At 51.7% G+C, this 2,268-nt stretch overlaps 1 protein-coding gene across 1 annotated transcript; it reads left to right on the top strand.

Moving 5' to 3' along the window:
* Positions 1 to 316: 316 nt before the first annotated feature.
* LOC147963292 (uncharacterized) lies at positions 317 to 820 on the top strand. Its single transcript, XM_087529535.1, has one exon. The coding sequence runs from the start codon at positions 317 to 319 to the stop codon at positions 818 to 820; it is 504 nt and encodes a 167-aa protein (XP_087385661.1).
* The last annotated feature ends 1,448 nt before the right edge of the window (positions 821 to 2,268 follow it).

Below are 2,268 nucleotides of genomic sequence, written 5' to 3'. Positions count from 1 at the left end.
CTTGTTTACATAAACTTTCAATAGCGCCAGAATTCCTATACTATCTGCCGTCATATTCATCTCGGCTTATTGTTATCGTGTTATTGTCATCCTTCATGTCTTATACTGGTTTCATCAATTACAGTCTTTCGACACGGCGTTCGAGAATGATTATGATGCTAGGGCAGATGGAAATACCAAAATTTGTGTGAAGTACACGAACAAGGCTAGCTGTGTTGAGTACTGTATTGGCAGATTCAAATATTGGCTGCGGAACGACGACCAGAAGATAGTTGCAGTAGATGTGGAGTACACCTAGCCTCGTGGTCCGACACAGATGGCGGCCGTGGTCCAGTTATGCGTTGGCATCTACGTCCTCGTGTACCACATAAGCGTTGCTGATGAGCACTGCGGCCTGCTTGCCACCTTCCTGCTCGACGAGGAGTACACCTTTGTTGGGGTGGACGTCGAGAATGACAAGAAAAAACTCAAGCATGTTGGCCTGGTGGTACAAAACTATGTGGATATCCAGAATATGTGGAGAGTGCCTGATCCAGTGATGATTAAGACAAAGTATGGCTTGGCTGACTATGCTGGTTCCATCATCCACCACTGCTACAACAAGATGAAGGACGCTCTCACAGAAGATGACCACCATATATGGGCAGAAGCGCCCTTGCCCTTGAAGAACATCTATTATGCTTCCATGGACGCGTATGCCACCTACGACGTATACAGACGGTTGGTGAACTTCCAGAAGGGGTTCAAGAGTCAGCGCCAGCATCTTGCCAAACCATCCAGGCGGTCAAAGAAGTCCGGAAGGAAGAATGAATCAACATAAAATGTTTCTTCTATTTATCTAGCTGATAGTCTGTCACATCCCTAGCTTCTGGTGTTGCCTAGTGTTTGCATCTTGCTTGCATCATGTTTAAATTTCTGAAACTTGAATTGAGGATTGTTGAATGCTCAGAAATCTGATTAAAAGAAGGGCAAGCACCCTTTAAATAGCATTCTATGAATCCAAAATGCCCTAAAAATAGTTTTGTGAATATTGGCAAGAGTTATATATTAAACCAAAATTCTGGAACATTTATAAGGAATTATTTGGTCTCTGAATTTAAATCAATAATCTATTTGAATTTGGGGATATATTCATAATATATAATGAATATATTTTGAAATGCTTTGAAATGTTTTATGTACTTTTGGAATAGTCCAGAGAGGTAACATAAAATATCTCAGAGTGTTTTGGCACTGTTTTGAATTCATTTTGAATTTTGAATCAGTGGCAAAATGTATAAATAAAAAAACAAAACAAAACAAAACAGAGATAAAATTAAAAAAAAGAGCAGAGCTCACCTGGGCCACTTACCTGGCCTTACCTGTAGCCAGCCTATTAGGCAGCCCAGCCCACCAGGCAGCCGTGCCATCTTCAACCTCTGCCAGTAGGCAGAGGCGATGACGCACGCGCTCGCTGGGAGGCCCCCACCTCCTGCTTCCACCGAGGCGTTCCCGAGCCTCCCCCACATGCTACCACGATGCCACGAACCCCCTGGAGCCCCTCCCACTCTCTCCCGCGAGCGCCCTCCCTTCTCTCTCTCTCTCTCTCGCGTGCGTCCACCTGAACGCGCTCGTCGCCGCTGCTCACCACCACCACAGCCACCGCCTCGCCTGCCCGAGCTGCTCCCGAGCTCCGCCGCGACATCGCCATCCTCCCCACCTACTCAAGCGACGCCAGACGCTCCGACGCGACCTCCCCGACCTCGCCTTTGCCGTTCAGTCGCCAAAATCGCCTCCGACCCCCTGCCGTCGTCCATGCCTCCCCGAGCTCAACGCCTGGCTCTTTCGAACCGCGGTGAGCTACTGACCGTTTCCCTTTGACCCCCCTGCTTGCTCCCGCCCTCTAGCCATAGCCCCGAGGTCACCGAGGCCGCCGTCCGCCATGGCCGGCGAGCCCGCGCTCCCGAGCCTCTCGTGCTCGCTCCAGGGGCATCGACACGCTCCTGGCGCATCCAGGAGGCCGCCTAGCTGCTACGTTTGCTCGCTCGAGCACTGCAGCACCGGACCGGCTCGAGCCCAACTCCGGCCGCCGCCTGGCTCGACGCCGGCGCCATTCCCGGCCACCCCAGCAACCCCCACCATCACCAATGGATGCGCGCTGGCCCCAGCTAGCCCTAGGTCCAAACAGCGCTCGATTCCGTGGACTACAGCGCGAACCCGACGCGTCTCCGCCACTCGGTTTGGTCGTCGCCGGCCCAACTCCGGTGAGGTGACGTGGCGTCATTAGCC

The sequence above is a fragment of the Triticum urartu genome, chromosome 6A, assembly GCF_056163025.1.
Source record: "Triticum urartu cultivar PI428250 chromosome 6A, HENAU_Tu73, whole genome shotgun sequence".
NCBI lineage: Eukaryota > Viridiplantae > Streptophyta > Magnoliopsida > Poales > Poaceae > Triticum > Triticum urartu.
This window is presented reverse-complemented; position numbering and strand designations above follow the sequence as displayed.